At 47.7% G+C, this 14,201-nt stretch overlaps 1 protein-coding gene across 1 annotated transcript; it reads left to right on the top strand.

The window, feature by feature from the left end:
* The first annotated feature begins 1,575 nt into the window (after positions 1 to 1,575).
* Positions 1,576 to 11,650, top strand: CACNG1 (calcium voltage-gated channel auxiliary subunit gamma 1). The gene is made up of 4 exons (XM_009287711.2): positions 1,576 to 2,013; positions 8,146 to 8,220; positions 10,410 to 10,547; positions 11,291 to 11,650. Exons 1-4 carry the CDS (start codon positions 1,773 to 1,775, stop codon positions 11,515 to 11,517), a joined length of 681 nt encoding a protein of 226 aa, XP_009285986.1. The 5' UTR covers positions 1,576 to 1,772; the 3' UTR covers positions 11,518 to 11,650.
* The last annotated feature ends 2,551 nt before the right edge of the window (positions 11,651 to 14,201 follow it).

Below are 14,201 nucleotides of genomic sequence, written 5' to 3'. Positions count from 1 at the left end.
CTTCCTCAGCAACCAGGACCTTGCTTTGTGCCCACCTTTGCAAACACACATTCACTTTCTTACACTCAACTTGCAGAGGACCTGTGGAGTTTGTAGCATCAAGAAAGCGAAGTCAGGATGCAGCTCCTAAGATTGACTGATGTCTAGTGAAATTTAACAAGAGACTACTTCAAAGGAAAAGGCATTACATTTTTAATGCATTCCTTTTCGGGTTTAAAGTCTGTTCCCTTTAGGATTTTCCACTTTCATGAGAACTCTTGGTTCTGGTTTAAATGTAAGCATGCCTCTAATATTTCTCCCAGACCCAACCCGGCATATCACAGTCCTAGGCAGGGCTGTGAGCATCTTCCTACAGATGTGCCTGTGGTCTCCGGTCCCTGCCTTGTCCCATGTCCCCAGCACCCTCCCCAGTCCCCTTCCCCTCCAGTTTCGCACCATGTACCTTTGCTCCTTCCCGTGACTCCCACCTCCCCGGCAGGACCAGGGCATCAGATGCCCATACCAGGTTCAGACACGTCACCCTGCTCCCCAGGGGTGTCTAAGCCAGCCTGGTCACAAGTCAAGCAGAGTAATGTTAACCCTTTTAAGTCATATTTCAATTACAATTATTTTGGATCAGTATTTTTTAACTTACTCTTTGTTTTCTCTCCCTTTCCTACACTCCCCTTTCACCTTCACTCATGGCTTCAGGTTGTCCTCGTTAATTTGAGCTGACACCTCTGCACCTTTATTTTATCATCAAATTGGGGTGTTCATAGAACAGGACTGGAGTAGCTTTGACATTATCTTGACATGATAACATGATATTTGCTGCTTTCCACTGACATTTTTTTAACCATTGTTTTGACATTCAGGTACTGTCACCCTCCCCAGTTTGATATCGCAATTGTAATGTCATCTCCACAGTGGCCTCTGCGTTGACATTATCATCCAATTAGCTTTACGATCAGCTGAAGTATCAAAGGGAAGGAGAGAGGCTGGCCCCAGCCCAGGCAATCTGGGTTCAGGGCAACAGAAGCCACTTCCAAAAGAGGGAAAGGATGTGGACTATACGCATCGAGGAGAACCTGGATGGTGGGAAAGAAAGCGAGCACTCGAGAGGTTTTGCATTAGAAAAAAAATAGGCAAAAGGCACAAAAAAAAAAAACAGTACTCAGAATACTTCAGGTTAATTAAAAAATAATTATAATAAAAATAAACAATAAAATAAATAAGTCTGCTTATTTTGCCACTTTCTTTACTCCACACTGCTCAGCTCTGGAGGGACGTCCAGCTCTGAACTCCTTGCAGAGGCTGCCGCGAGCTGAAGGTGTGGGTGTGCAGTCTGTGGGCTCTGGGGCTATTAAACTATTTAGGATCAGACTGAACTCAGGCCTGACGCTACTATAAACACAGATGTTTTTATAACCCAGCTGAAAAGTTAATCACCCTATTAATGCCTATTTCTGGGCATGCCGCACATCAAGAGATTAAAGCCTCTTAACGGCCTGTAGCAACTCTGAGCGAGCGCCCATCCAGTCAGCTCGTGGGAATCCAAAACAAACCTGGCGGGACGGGGGGGAAAGCTGAGCTCTGCCGGGCGCTCCTCTCGTTACGTGCATTAATAGCCTCCTCGCTGTGCCGGCTGACACAGCCCAGCAGCTGTCTGCGGCCGCCCCGCTCTCCCCGGGCAGCGCGGGGCTGACATTTGCAAACTCTCAGATGTGCCAGGATTTTGGGAGACCTCGCGAATCACCCGCTGCGCTCTGCCGGGAACGCCGGTCCAGAGCAGGATGGACCAGAGCAAACCCCTGAAGGTCCGGCTGACGTTCTCCGTGATCCTGGTTGGCGTCTCGCTCCTGTTTACAGCCGTAGTGACTGACCACTGGGCCGTGCTGAGCCCCAGAGTGGAGGAATATAATGCCACCTGCGAAGCGGCTCATTTCGGGCTATGGCGACTCTGTATAAAGCGGATCTTTATGCAGGAGCAAGGTCCCAAAGTGAAGGGCTGTGGGCCGATAAGCCTGCCAGGAGGTAGGTGACCACCCACCAATGCATGGGAGAAAGCACCAGGCGGTCATGCCAGGCTTTGCTTAGGAGGTTGCAGGACATGGCAGAAGGAAAATAGGGTCCATGTTCCCGTGGCACTTAATTTGGCATGGGGCTGCATGGGGCTGTTTTCATGTCGGTCTGCAAACACACCTCGTTGTCATCCCTCTTGCTGTAAGAGTGCGCTGTGTTGCATTGCGCGTCGATTTGTGACCATATTTGAGTCTCCTGTGCAACGACGACAGTGGCGGGGAGAAAGGGAGGAGGATCGGACACGGTGGAAATCACAGAGTGAAATTGGGATAGACAAAATTTGGCTGACATCAGCCAAGGGCCCCAGAGCACCCAGGGACGCTGATGGCAGCGGCCAAGAAAGAGAATTTATGGGTCCACCATACGTAGCTGGATCTTTAGGATTTCCAGATCCATATAGCTACAAAGGAGCAGCCTGTTCACGGCTGGTATTATGTTATCTCCAAGCTATTTCAATAACAACCGTTCCCCAGGGCAGGGAGGAACAGGGACCTGCAGTACGTTTTGCCAACTTTCAGAAAAAAAAAAAGTTGTAAACTGAGTTTGAAGCAATTTCTCAATGACTTACTGAGCCGCCTCATCTCTCGGCGGAGGCAGCCTGGTCCCACACGTCTCCATCACGGGTTCCTCCAGTGCAATCAATAGGGAGGGCGGCAGGGGAGCAGGTACGGCTGCTTTCCAGGAAGACCGTTACATTCCCATGGTAGAAGGAGCTCATTATGTTTTTGCCGATCGCAAAGTCAGCGACATTCGCTCCGCATGCACTCCCACACTCCCTCCGCGACCGAGCTACGCCGCTTTTTTAGAAGACTCGCAGGGTACTGGATGCTTTCCAGAACAGAAATAACAGGATTGCCTTCATGTTAGACTCGCTGCTTGAAATGAAATATGTATGTTAACACGTATTTGAAAGTTTCCTGTGAAAAATCTTACTGCCTGGGCTTGCTGTATATTCCCTGTATTTCTGCAATTCTTTATCTCTTTGGCCAAATTACATGTTCTGAAGAGAGGAGCTCAGCCTCAGCGTTCGGATCTGCCTCTAACCAAATTTGGGAGTGTGTCATCCGTATGCTTAATGTCTCTCATGAAGGTACTTATGTGCCTGGAAACATATTCCTTACTGTATGCCTTTCCTCGCACGCGGAGGAAGACTCCCACAAAAGGAGAAACAAGAGAAATTGGTGGATAAACACCAAAATTGCACAACCGCGGGGTAAATATAAAACTCAAATATCCAGCTGTCTGCAAAAAGCAGATTCACAGGCAGGGCAGCACGAAAGCAGCTATCATCTTTGACAGACATCAGCATGTGCTTGCACGGGCATTGAATCACGTCCCAGCGCTGCCGTTTTGCCGGGCACAGCGAACGACGGGGTGACGGCGGAGGGGCTGAGCCACCCTCCCCACCCCGGAGCTGGTTTTCCAGTTTTTAAAGATCTTTGGGAATTTGGACGACATCCTGCGCCATAATCAGCATCCGAGGTTTCAAAGGGTGAACTTCGCACCTCAATTATAATATAAATATTTTAATCCCCGTTTTACTCACACCAGGAACACAGCATGGGGTGGAGGCTGAGAGCACAGCCCCTGCGGATTCGGGCTGCTAAACGATGCTGCGTCTGCACGGCTCGCGTTAGATTGATTTCACACTTCTGGGAAGAGATGTCGGCAGGGGAACACTGGGGTTGTGAAACCTGCAGCAGTTGAGAAAATGTGAATGAACAAACGTGCAGTATAAGAGCAGATGTGGGCACTGGTTTTCCTGAAAATCGTGAGACGTAACCAGACATTACTGCCAGGACTGGAAAAGAAACATAAGAATTTATCACTGCATTAATAACCATTTACCAGTCACTCCCTGAGGAGGAAATGGATGGCATGATTAACATTATTTATTAGGTTTTGAGCTCAGCACAGTGCAAAATGGGGAGGATGACTTGGCTCGCAGTCCACAAAGCAGGGCTGTGATTTAGGCAGAGCTTTAAAATTTTACAGCGGTCTTCCGAGGATGTTGACAAATTAGAAAGGGTTCAGCATCCTGCTGTAAGAAATAAAAAGATCAGGGAGATGGCTGTTAAAACCAGGCAAATTCAGATTAATACTGAGACATTTTTAACTGTGGTCAGTGGGCACCGGGGCAGTTTACTACCGGCTGTAAACTGGGTTCGCCTTCACTGCCGGTACCTCCAGCGTAGGTGTTGTCCTGCAAAGTGGGCTCTTGTGCGCCTGCACGCCAGGCAGCTGCGGGGATGCTCTACAGCCTGCGTGTGCCACCAGCAGGTGAAATAGGTCCTTGTAAATATGGGAACCTGAGTTCTGGTGACTGGAGAGGAAAAGCGCTCGAGCAAATGGGTTATCAGCAGGGCTGTCTTGTTCCCCGTGTCCATAAGAGAGACTCACTCTGCAAGACTGGTATGAAATTAAACTGCTTGGAGTTACCATCTCCAAAACTCAGTGTGCGTCAAAGGCCTTCCCCTGACTTGTTGGCCAGGGCAGAGCCCAAGGTCTGGCCCCCTCCACTGCGCAGCCCTCACCTTAACACCTCCTCTAATCACAGCAGCAGCTCCTGTCTCCCAAACTTAACACAAGTGGAAACCACACATTAAAATCCAGGTTTTTCTAACCATCCAGCCTGACGCAAAACCCCACGTGCTAGTGCCCGTCTGAGGTTCAAGAGCAAGGTGGCCTCCAGCCCCTTCCCCAGCCTGTCACTCCAACGCTCATGGGTGACAGCTGCCACCTGAACCTCTGCATGCTCCAAACACCTTGTGGCCTCTCTGCCCTTTCTTCCCCCATGAGGTCTCCATATTGCAGACCCCCAGGTCTCAGCCATAGCTCAACGCGATTGCATTTTGACTGCGTCCCACGGCTGCGGTAGCTGCTGTCCAGCCCCGTGCCGGCACATTGCATTTTGACTGCGTCCCACGGCTGCAGTAGCTGCTGTCCAGCCCCGTGCCGGCGAGCGGCAGGAGAGGGTGGCTCTGCACGAGTAGAGGAAAGATGAATTGGCCCATTTGCCCCTGCACAGCGGTCATCCAGGAATGGTGGATGTGAAGGGAAGGGGCCAGGAGAGCTGTAAGGGTGGGTGACCTGGAAGGGAGAGGACACCGTGTGATAAACCGCATGTTACAACCCTGAAGTTCACACGAGCCTTAATGACCACAGAGCCCCTGGACTGTTCCTGGTGACCTCGTGGCAGAGGTAAAGCAATTAGGGGTGGAGAGAAACAAAGATTGCCACACGGTTTTCATCCGTTATAAAACCCATTTTAAACCCTATCCATTATGTAAATGTGGTGTGACACAAAGGGGCTCTTCTCTTATTCATGGTTGCACCAGAGAGGCATTGAAGTGCCTCAGTTCTCTTGAATATGAGGGAGCCTTGTTGAAACAGATATTCCCAGGTCAGCAGAGCACCAAAGCATCTTTAAAGTGAAAACAATATATCACTTTACCAAAAACAATCCAGTTATATTTTGCCAGAATAAATGCATTCTCCAAAAACACCTTCCCTAGAGCTAACCAACTTCTGTGATAGCCCCATTTATTGTGCCTTGGCAGAGCTCTGCTATTAGCCACAAACACAGAGGCAGCTCCTTTTCCTGCAGACAAGTCCACCTCCAAAAGAAGGTTTTGTGTGCTGCCCCTCTGCCGAGCCTCCACAGACTGGACGGTGGACTGGGCTGGTTTGGTTTACCTGCAACGGACACGAAGCGGTGCTGTGTCCCCCATCACTCCATGTCTGGATGGCTTCACCTTGGGCTTTGTACAGTCAGCACGCCTGGGGACTCCTTTGAGTTCAGCCTTTTCGGAGAATTAATTAAAAGCCAAACCAAACAATCCAAGATGAAGTGTCCCAGTTTCATCCCATCTCCCTCCCCTCCCACAGGAGCCAAAGGATCCCCGAACTGGGATCACCAGACTGGATGCTCAAGCCTCAGCCACCTCTCAGTCGCTGGCAGAGGCACGCAACCTCCTCTCTGGGGCTCAAAATTTGCAATTTCAGTCATAGAGGTCTGGGTTCAAATGTGTTTCCTCTAGTCGTTTGCAAGGATCATAAAGAACAGGTGAGGAGACGCCAGAGCTGAACATTAACCTAGTCTCCAGCAAGGAGAAGCTGCAGATGAAATAAAAGTCAGCTTATAAAACTAAGTAGATAAGAGCGTCTCAAAGAAATCTTCCACTAATGGGCCCAAAAATGCTGCTTTACAATTGCCTATCTCCTGGGAGAGAGAAAATAAATCCTCCTTGAATCAGTAACTCCAAATCTGCCATTTACATGACAGAAAAAAGCCACAAGAACCAACAGGTAACATACAGTACTCTGGTATCTTCTTGCCACTAGAAATTAATGCTGTAAAAAACACACCAAAATGCAGGACGTGTCCCCAGGCAGGACCCTGCATGGTCCTGCACCAGGGACCTGGCTCAGGCGACCTGTGCCGTAGCAGCATGTCCTGGCCCAGACGCTGGAGAGGACCATAAAGTCCTCCCAGACGTTCTCCCAGCATCTCCTGCAAATGGGTGCTAACTCTGTTATTTAATGGACAGGAGATGCTGGTGTTAACCAAGTGGCACCTCGCCGCAGGCAGTGCCTGTATTTCATGCAATCTTGGTGTGATTTCCCGGTCTGATGGGAGTCCAACCTGGGGTGCAGGAGGGGTGCTGGGGCAGGCGCTGAGCGTGTCCTCTCCAGCCCAGCTCAGCAGAATAGCGCAATCAGAGCTGGCGCGGCTCAACGCGTCTCCACGATTGCACCCTTCCAGCCAAATTCCTGGCGAGCAACTGTTCTCCCAGTTCCGCGCCCCTTCAAACCTTCAATTAAATCAGTTATAAATAGTGAGAACACCCTCCACCCTAGCCCTGCTGCTGCCAAAGCTTCGAGTCAGCAGGTCCTCACCAGACCCTTCCCCATCCTGCTGAGACGCTGAGGCTGAAAGCCTCCCGTGTATCTACTGACAGCAATGACATCGCTTCGCTGGCTGACTCTCACTAGGCTGAGTATGAAACAGTATCGTGGCCATTGAGAGACTCAGCTACCAACTTCCCTCCTCCCAGTATCCCCCCGCCCCACAGTCTTGATCCCTGTTCACTTTATAACCCCTCTATAAATATCCCATGTACGTGGCAGCGTGCTCACGTAAAGTCCAGATAGAGGAACTTCATGAAGTTCCCACTATCTGACTCTGCTATCTTATCAAATTAATTTAGTAGATTGCTCTGATGGGAGTGAACTTCGGTAGAGCCAGATTGAGTGAGAGCCTCTTCGCCCTTGACCCGTACGGCTTTGATCAGCCTTCCCTTCCCTGGACAACCGTTTGCGGCTTCAGATAGCTTTTGTCTTTTCGGTGTAACAGCCAAAAAAAAAGCCCTCAGGGTCCCTATTGTAGTAAAACACCCCGTGCTCTGCGGCACTGCAGCAGCCTCGTCTCTGGGACCCCCATAGTCTGGTGACCTCCCCCCCCATGCAGCAAACTCCCCTGGGCTGCTCCCCCCTACCAGCCGCTGCCACGCGGGGGTCTATGAGCTGGAGGAGGGGTGAGCTGGGAGGGAGAAGGTGGATAAGGACACTCCGTCCTCCTTTTTTGGAGTCCAAGCTCACCAGAGGAGCAGTGACCCTCCTACGGCCGATGGGGCGATGCCACTACAGAGTGGGTTGGCAGCGGCGAGGGGAGGTGAGCTGAGATACCAGCTCAGCTGCGGGCACGGCAGGTCTCATCACCAGGAGATACAGCTACACAGAGAGGCAGGAACGTGTGATGGCCAAAGACAGAATGAGAAAAATTATCTGTAATTCATGTTTTAAATAGATGAGCAATCAGCGTGAAAAGCTCTCGGAGGGAGCAGCCCACAAAAGGCATCAGAGGGGGCTCCAGCCTTGTCCATGCTGCAGCCGGTGGCCTGGCACGTGCGTGCCACTCATCTGCTCCCAAATAAAACAGATCCAACCCCGATTTCTCTGTGCTACCAAGGGTAGGGAACCTTAAAAACATTGCAAGTTTGATACATCAATAAAAAGCAAAATCAGTTTTAGTACATTTTATCAGAGATTTCCAAGCACACTAAAATTCCTTTTCTCTTTTAGAACACAACTGCTCCTACTTCAAGCACTTCACACCAGGACAGAGCTCGGAGATATTTGAAGTAACCACCCAGAAAGGTAAGAATGATCCTGAAAAATATTTTCCTAACTGAGGTGCACACAAGGTCTAAGGTAAAGGGGTCCCCAAAACGAGGGTTCAATCCTGGTTCCACTGAAAGGAGTAGACAGATTTCTATCGGATACCACCAGCTGGGAAAAATGTAAAAAAAAATGCTCTGAACAAGGTCAAATGCCAGTTTCCTGGGAAGAATAATTTTTATATATGATCACACTCGTAAGTGTGATTTTACTCAAAGTTGTCCCACAAATATATAACAATGTCAATACACATGAAAGCTGCAAAAAGTCTTTTCAGCATAAAAATGACTTCACAACATTGGCACTAGCTCCGACACTCTGAGCCTTTGCCATCGAAGGAAGAAGACATTAATAAAATCTAAATGAAAAAATCATACCCCAAGCAAAGTCTTGACCCTGAAAAGAAGTACAGAGACTCTGTGGAGACCATTAGGAATTTTATGCTTCGTATTGATTTTATATGAAAGTCGTGTAAAAACCAGAGCTATCAATGGAAGGAAGGAACAGAGATCCTACAAAGACACGCGCAGGCAGGGTTTACAGAGCATGGATTTGGAAAACAGTCTTTCACAGACAAATTTCACAATAAGTCCCTGATAAAGCCAAATATTTTTAGCACTCATCTAATGTGCTCCCCTCTCCTTCTCGCCCTCTCATTAAGGACAAATTCCTTTCTAGTTTGCCACACGACATATGTTGCTGTGGAGTAAATGAGCTGATGATTACATTACACATATTAAACAACCTGCTTTGCTTCCAGTGGAAATTATAATGGTGGAAAACTCTGCACACAGGTTTTCTAAAAATGCAGTTTCCTAAGACAGGAAAGACTGGGAATTTTAAGTGGATAGAAGAGCACGTATCTGAGCTACCTGCTTTTGCTTATTTATATACTATCAGTTCCAGCCATCTGACGTTAAAAACGTACCCAATGCCTTCTTAGTCATTTCAGAAAAAGATCAGGAAGAACTTCTTTTCTTTGAAGTAAAAGAAAAAGCTTAAGCCGCAGCAAAAGACTTTACATCGAAACAAACTCTTTCAGGCAGTTCTAGCACATAGTAAAGAGAAACATTAAGGAAATTATAATAAAACAGTGGTATGAAAAGCAATGAGAACAAAGAGCGGTCTGCTGTTCCCTTTCGCAGACATAGGTATGTTTTGATGGGAGCTAATTAGTAGCAGGAGAAAAAAATCTTCATGATTTTGCCTGGGAGATATTTTTTTTAAATGGCTTGAAAGGCAAATATCATTAGGCACTGTGATGTTCATGCATGGCTACATGCGTTAAATATTAAACTAATCTGAAAACGAATGCAATATGTAAATGAAGGCCTGAATTATCCAATTAGCAATTGTTCCCCTCCATTCAGGCACTGAACTTGTGCTTCGGCTGGGGGAAGTGTCCAGCGCACGTCTTAGCTGGCTTAGCAAAAACCAGGACATTTTATGGAGGGTTTAATCCTATGCCCTGAAGAAGCTGGGTTTTCAGAGCTGGAAATCATTGTCTTAAAGAAAAAAAAAAAAAGATGCTATGCAAACGCTCCACCTCTGGCCTCCTGCCTGCTTGGATTTTGAGCCCTATGGAGCAAAAATAAAAAAAAAAAAAAAAGATGCTATGCAAACGCTCCACCTCTGGCCTCCTGCCTGCTTGGATTTTGAGCCCTATGGAGCATACAGCTGTCTTTCTGCATCGGTACATCGGCACCATGCACGGGGGCCTTGTCGGGGCTCTGCAACACAGATCTGGAATAAAAATAGCATAGAGCTGTCTATTTACTCTGAGATCAGAGCGTGGAGCGATGGAAGAAGTGAGAGCGTGGAGCTTAGTAAGGCTTCAACAATAACATCTATGCAGCAGAGCTAAAATGACTCCAGCCCAGAGCTTCATCAGAGCAATACAGGTGCCATTTGCTCTTTCAAGTAAGCGTTCAGAAAGTGTTTCCCCCTCCTGCTCTGTTTTTATACCCTTTGCATTCAAAAGATACATGGCCAATACTTGCCCCTGCTTTTATTTGAGGAAAACAGTCAATTCACCAGAGCCCCCTCTCCGCAGCAGCGGGAGGATACGTATTTCTCAGAGTGACCTACTGCAAAGTCACAACAGCTGACGGAAGCATGCTCAAAATTTGCAGACATTTGCAATTTTTGTGTTTGTTTTGCTTTGGCAGAATACAGCATTTCAGCTGCAGCCATTGCCATCTTCAGCATTGGCTTTGCAATCATCGGAACAATCTGCGTCCTCTTATCCTTCAGTAAGAAGAGGGACTATCTGCTGAAGCCAGCATCCATGTTCTACACCTTCGCAGGTAGGAGGCTCGGTGCTCACATACTTGCACTCAGTTCACAGGACAACATAGAGAAACTTAGATAGATCCTGGGAGGATGGAGACACTTCTAAAAATGCCCTGAAAGTGGCATTTTCTTCCTAGCCAGCGTCAGACTACAAGTCCCTGTGTGGTGCTCCAGCTGAAGAGCTCTGAAAATGTCCTGCTCAGCAGGCATTACCCAGCAGCTTGACTGTATTTTATCCAACTACCTTTAAAAGGGACATTTCTAACATATTCAGTTCTGGCCCCAGTCTAAACCAGGGATACACACTATTCTGTCTCATTTGTTAAGACTCAAACCAAGAAACAGCTGATCCAGGCCCAAAATACACAGCTGTCTCCCAAAAACCTGAAGACTGCATTTTTACAGGAGCTAGTAATACCTTGACATGCCACAATGACTGAAAGACAGAGGTGCAAATTGTCACCTCAGTAAAACTCTCACTGGAAAGGCTCCCTAGGGAATGCAATTATTCCTCCACCACTTTGAGTTTCCCATCCAAGCCTGCCTAGAAGATCACACTCAAGTCACCGGCTGACTTGGATGGCCTGGGTTATAGCAGAGCTGTAAGCAGTTGCGAGCGTTGGTTCCTTCAAACAGTCAATGACTCACCTGCGAATCTCACTGCAATTCCTGTACGCAAAAAGAGAGATGAGGTGGTTAATTAAGGATGAAAAATTGACAGCTGGTTATTCAACCCACTGGTCCTCTCTTCCTTCAGGTCTCTGCATCATCATCTCTGTTGAAGTCATGAGACAATCCGTGAAGAGGATGATCGACAGCGAGGAGACAGTCTGGATTGAGTACACTTACTCCTGGTCCTTCGCCTGTGCCTGCGCCTCCTTTGTCCTGCTCTTCATCTGCGGCATCACCCTCCTCCTCATCGCACTGCCTCCCTTCCCCCAGAACCCCTGGGAGACCTGCATGGATGCAGAACCCGAGCACTGATGTTCCCCGCACCCGTTAAAGAAAACAGAAAGCATTCTGAAAAGATTTGTATTTTTTAAAATGTCTGGGTCTCACTATACAATGTGCACTCCATTAACTAAGCCGTTACTGAACCAAGGCATGTTCAATTGTAATTATTGCTTTGTTTCTTTGATTTTTTCCCTCTCCCCCCCCACCCCTGGCATGTTCAATTGTAATTATTGCTTTGTTCCTTTGATTTTTTCCCTCTCCCCGCCCCTTTTTTTTTTTAAGAAAGCAGAAAGAGCGTTCAGCACCATCGTGGGTGAGTGGCACTGCTCTGCGCCCATCTGGGGATGCCTTGGACTGATGCAGTTGGGGGAAAATCTGGATGTGAGACAGCTCGTGCCATGGAGAAGACAGCTTTCTTAGGGAGGAAATGTTTGGTGGAGTTGGGGTTAAAGAGCAGATCCGTGAATGATATCAGGCTTTTACACCTCACTTGGTCAGAGAGAGACAGTAAGAAATTCTAGCTCCAGGGGGAGTCTGTTTCCCCATTCATGCCATACTCCTCTACCTCCCCAAAGAAGGGTTAGCTCACCACTCTGGAATAAATTGGAGATCCTTATGCTGTTCTAATAAACTATTAAAATTAAAAATAAATTAAAAAAAATACTTTGCCTAGCATTGGGACGAAAGTTTCTCCTACAAATTTACACCCTGCAGTTCCAGTCTATTGAATTAAGCACAAAAATCTGCAAGATATAGTTTCTGTTCTGCTTAAACTTTGATGGCAAAGCCAAGAAGTACTGAACATTAAGAGTGATATTTTCCTTTAATAAAAAGCATAATCTTCCAGTAGCATGATTTTCTGGAAATTGATTTTGATGGATGAATCACCTGGCCCATCAAATTCTGCTAGGTCCAGAATGACAGTGCAATTCTGGGTGGTATTTACTGTACGGAGCTCTCATCTGTTCCTCGTGAATGGGCTTTTTAAGAATACCGTGCTTTGCTCACTGCATACGTATATAAAACTACATTTTAGGAAAAAATCCTTCAAGGTAGCTGCCAAGAAGGAAAGGACTTAGACTGAAACACCCAGGAGAGTCAGCCCCAAAAATACTACAGAAGCGCATTCGCTGTTTATGCATGCTTGAAGAAATGTACACCCGAGGCATCGCTGATGGGGGATGCTGCGCAGGCTGGTTGCATTGCAGAGCCCCCGCAGTGCTCTGCCGCAGCCACCTGCAGCACTGGGGGGGGACTGGGGGTCCCCGAGCCCCACACGCTCACCCAGCCCCTCCGGCCGAGCCCTTCGCACCACCGTGGTCCCCCCGCACCAAGAGGTGGGTGTCTTCTTTTTTTTTTTTTTTTTTTTTTTTTTATATTTTTTTTTTTTTTTTTTTTTTTTGCTTTTACAGTTCGATTTTCAGAATCTGCTCAGCATTTTCCCCCAAAGATGGAAAAAGTGGTTTACATTGCAGTTTTTTCACCCGATAATTTAAAAAGCGGGAGAAAAGGACACTGAAGTGTCCTTCCCTCCCGCACTTACCTGTCCACAAATCTAAAGAAAAACAGAATTCAGAACGGAAAATTTCCAATCATTTTGAAGAAATCGTGACATGTTCAAACATTTCAAGAAATTACCCAGGAATTTTGTGCTGGCGCAAGGGGTTGCCCACGGCCCTGCCGTCGGCCAGACCCCGTCCGAGCACGCTGAGCCCCAGCAGCCCCCAGCCAGAGTCAGGCATGTCTCCATTTTCCCATCAGTAGAGCGGCAGCGAGAACAGAAGCCTTTTGTGAAGTTGCATTAATATTTTTCAAGCTCTTTGAAGTTGAAAAGCACTACAAATAACACGTATATTATGAAGTTTTGGGATAAAGCATTCATTGGTGCTCAGCTCTGAGTATGAGCTGGGGAACTCTGCCTGTCTCTCATCATGAGAGACAACTGCAAGTCTTCAAGTTGTCACTGAACCACTGTGAAATGCTAAATGGTTTTGAAATCTTATTTTTGGGTACAGAGCTGACATTCTTAATTTGCATTTGCATTGTTCGGGAAAACAGAGGCTAGTTTCTAGGGAGATCCTTTACACGTGACAACAACAGAAAAGAAAGTAGCTGGTGTGACCCCGGCAGTGGCTGACCCCAGGTTGGGATACCCAAACACACACAACGCACGTTAATCTAAGCAAAGCAGCTGGCAGGCACAAAGGCATTCCCGGCTCAGCCATCATCATCAAAATGACCTCACCTTGGACACGCAATGGGTTGAGATAAGCGAGGTTTGGGGATGTGGGTTTAAGTTCATCATCCCATGCAGACCGGTGGCACGTCCTGCGGCCCTGGGAAACCCTTCGCCTACACGTTTTCTGAAGCACCATCCCTCTCTTGAAATGCTTCTTCTAGGACAAAGTAATTTCTAGGTGACTTATTCTTATGCGCCAACTTGTTGCCCAGCCAAGGAGCTGCTCACTCCCCTTCGTGATATTCATGAGCAAGAACATAGATATTTCAGAAAAACAGACCCTGGAAGGTCTCGCCCACCCCACGCACGCTCCTGCTTGTGTCAGGGCTGAACCGCTTTGTCCGAGCCCCAGCGAGGGCAATGGAAAGATTCCCCGTGAGTGCCGGGGTTTGACCTGGATCCAGAGGTTTTGCAGCCTCTCTGTGCTCACTTTACTCATAGGGCAGAGAAAACACCCAGCTCACGGCAGCGAGAC

This window comes from Aptenodytes forsteri, unplaced genomic scaffold (genome assembly GCF_000699145.1).
Source record: "Aptenodytes forsteri isolate BGI_AS27 unplaced genomic scaffold, ASM69914v1 Scaffold153, whole genome shotgun sequence".
Classification (NCBI taxonomy): Eukaryota; Metazoa; Chordata; class Aves; order Sphenisciformes; family Spheniscidae; genus Aptenodytes; species Aptenodytes forsteri.
The sequence above is the reverse complement of the archived record's forward strand: the minus strand, read 5'-3'. Positions and strand labels throughout refer to the sequence as shown.

What these genes read in the sequence shown, in the direction of transcription:
- CACNG1 (XM_009287711.2), top strand. Translation starts at nt 1,773, where the DNA reads ATGGACCAGAGCAAACCCCTGAAGGTCCGGCTGACGTTCTCCGTGATC. An exon ending in GCCGATAAGCCTGCCAGGAG is followed by an intron (nt 2,014 to 8,145) that starts GTAGGTGACCAC and finishes TTTCTCTTTTAG; the next exon opens with AACACAACTGCTCCTACTTC. An exon ending in CATGTTCTACACCTTCGCAG is followed by an intron (nt 10,548 to 11,290) that starts GTAGGAGGCTCG and finishes CTCTTCCTTCAG; the next exon opens with GTCTCTGCATCATCATCTCT.